This window comes from Pteropus vampyrus, unplaced genomic scaffold, assembly GCF_000151845.1.
Source record: "Pteropus vampyrus isolate Shadow unplaced genomic scaffold, Pvam_2.0 Scaffold239, whole genome shotgun sequence".
In the NCBI taxonomy this organism is placed as follows: domain Eukaryota; kingdom Metazoa; phylum Chordata; class Mammalia; order Chiroptera; family Pteropodidae; genus Pteropus; species Pteropus vampyrus.
Genome location: NW_011889020.1, coordinates 322105 through 323507, shown reverse-complemented (window position 1 = coordinate 323507; position 1403 = coordinate 322105). Strand labels below are relative to the sequence as shown.

Below are 1403 nucleotides of genomic sequence, written 5' to 3'. Positions count from 1 at the left end.
CCCCACATGGCCTGCAGGGTAGCTTGCACACTGATTTTGGGGCCAAGACTCAGCGAGGGACCCCCGGAGGGTCTGCAGGACACACAGAGGTGGGTGAGAGGCGGGGGGGGCCGTTCCCAGGGTCCTTACAGAGGCAGGTCTCGGATGATTTTCCCGAAGTGAAAATCGGGGCTGCTGGCCGCCTTGGGGCCGCTGCGGCTCAGCTGGTGCGTTTCAGACGCTCCCATGACCACGTAGCGCTGGGAGCCTGGGGGACGTGGATGTCAGCGGGGGGCAGGCGCCAACGGGCTGCTCGGAGCCACTGCCCCTCCCCAGCCCGGGACCGTCCAGCGGACAGAGCATGCGGGGCGAATGTCAACTGGGCACATGCCACGGGGACCGGCCGGCAGGGAACAGCAGGTGGCACAGGCCGGGACGGCGAGGAGAGGGGTGCTCCCGCCCCGCACCCAAGCAGGCCTTTTTCGTGGCTCCTGACGGGGAGGACGCGGGGTGGGGGGCCCAGGGGTGGCCGGGCGGCCCCACAGGACGGAGGGCGGGCTCTGTCATGCTCCTCGGTGTCCCAGACGGCCCGGGGCGGGGGCAGGGGCAGGACGCCGCACCCCCGGGGCAGGAGCACCCACCTGGCAGCTGCCGCGGGTAGCCGAGGATGGGGACCGCGATGAGGATGGCCGCGGCCCCCGCGCCCAGGAAGCCCACCCACCAGGCGCCGACCCACAGCGGGCTCTCGGTGGTCAGCTCCGTCCTGTGGGGAGAGGCATCGGGGCTCAGCGTCCCGCCCACATGCGTCCAGGGCACATGAGCGGGACGTCCCTCGTGCTGGTCCATGCAGGCTGGGGGCGCAGAGCAAGGGACGCGGGCCCCACCTACCTCCTGCGCTCTGCACAGGGCATGCACATGGACACCCAGTTGAGTCAACTGAGGCCAGAGGTGGCAGAGCGCTAGACCCTCGATGGGGACGTGCCATCTGCAGAGAGAGCTCGAGGTGTAGCTGGCAGTGCCACCACGTGTCCCAGCAGACGTCAGGGGAGCCAGCCCGACAGTGGTGCCGAGGACGGGGCCAGCCTCCAGCGCCCCGCTCCGCCCCGAGGACCCCCCGCCCGCCGCAGGCTCTCTGTCTGTCTGCCTGTGTCTGTCTGTCTGTCTCTGTCTCTGTCTCTGTCTGTCTGTCTCTGTCTCTGTCTCTCTGTCTCTGTCTCTGTCTGTCTGTCTCTGTCTCTGTCTGTCTTTCTCTGTCTCTCTGTCTCTGTCTGTCTGTCTGTCTCTGTCTCTGTCTCTGTCTCTGCTGCTCAGATTTACAAAACCCGGCACCACAGACGAGAGCAGAGAGAGACCCACGGCGCAGAGTAACGGGAAACAGCTCTGGTCTCTGCCCCGGTTCCTGGCACACGGCTGCCCAACCCCTC

At 67.7% G+C, this 1403-nt stretch overlaps 1 protein-coding gene across 1 annotated transcript in view; it reads right to left on the bottom strand.

Annotated features, from left to right (window-relative positions):
* SLCO4A1 (solute carrier organic anion transporter family member 4A1) overlaps positions 1 to 1403 on the bottom strand; it is a 20071-nt gene that overhangs the window by 8805 nt on the left and 9863 nt on the right. The window contains exons 5-6 of the mRNA XM_023519897.1: positions 621 to 742; positions 130 to 247 (exon numbers count right to left, since the gene is read on the bottom strand). Coding sequence (XP_023375665.1) covers positions 130 to 247; positions 621 to 742 — 240 coding nt within the window. The remainder of the gene's footprint in view (positions 1 to 129; positions 248 to 620; positions 743 to 1403) is intronic.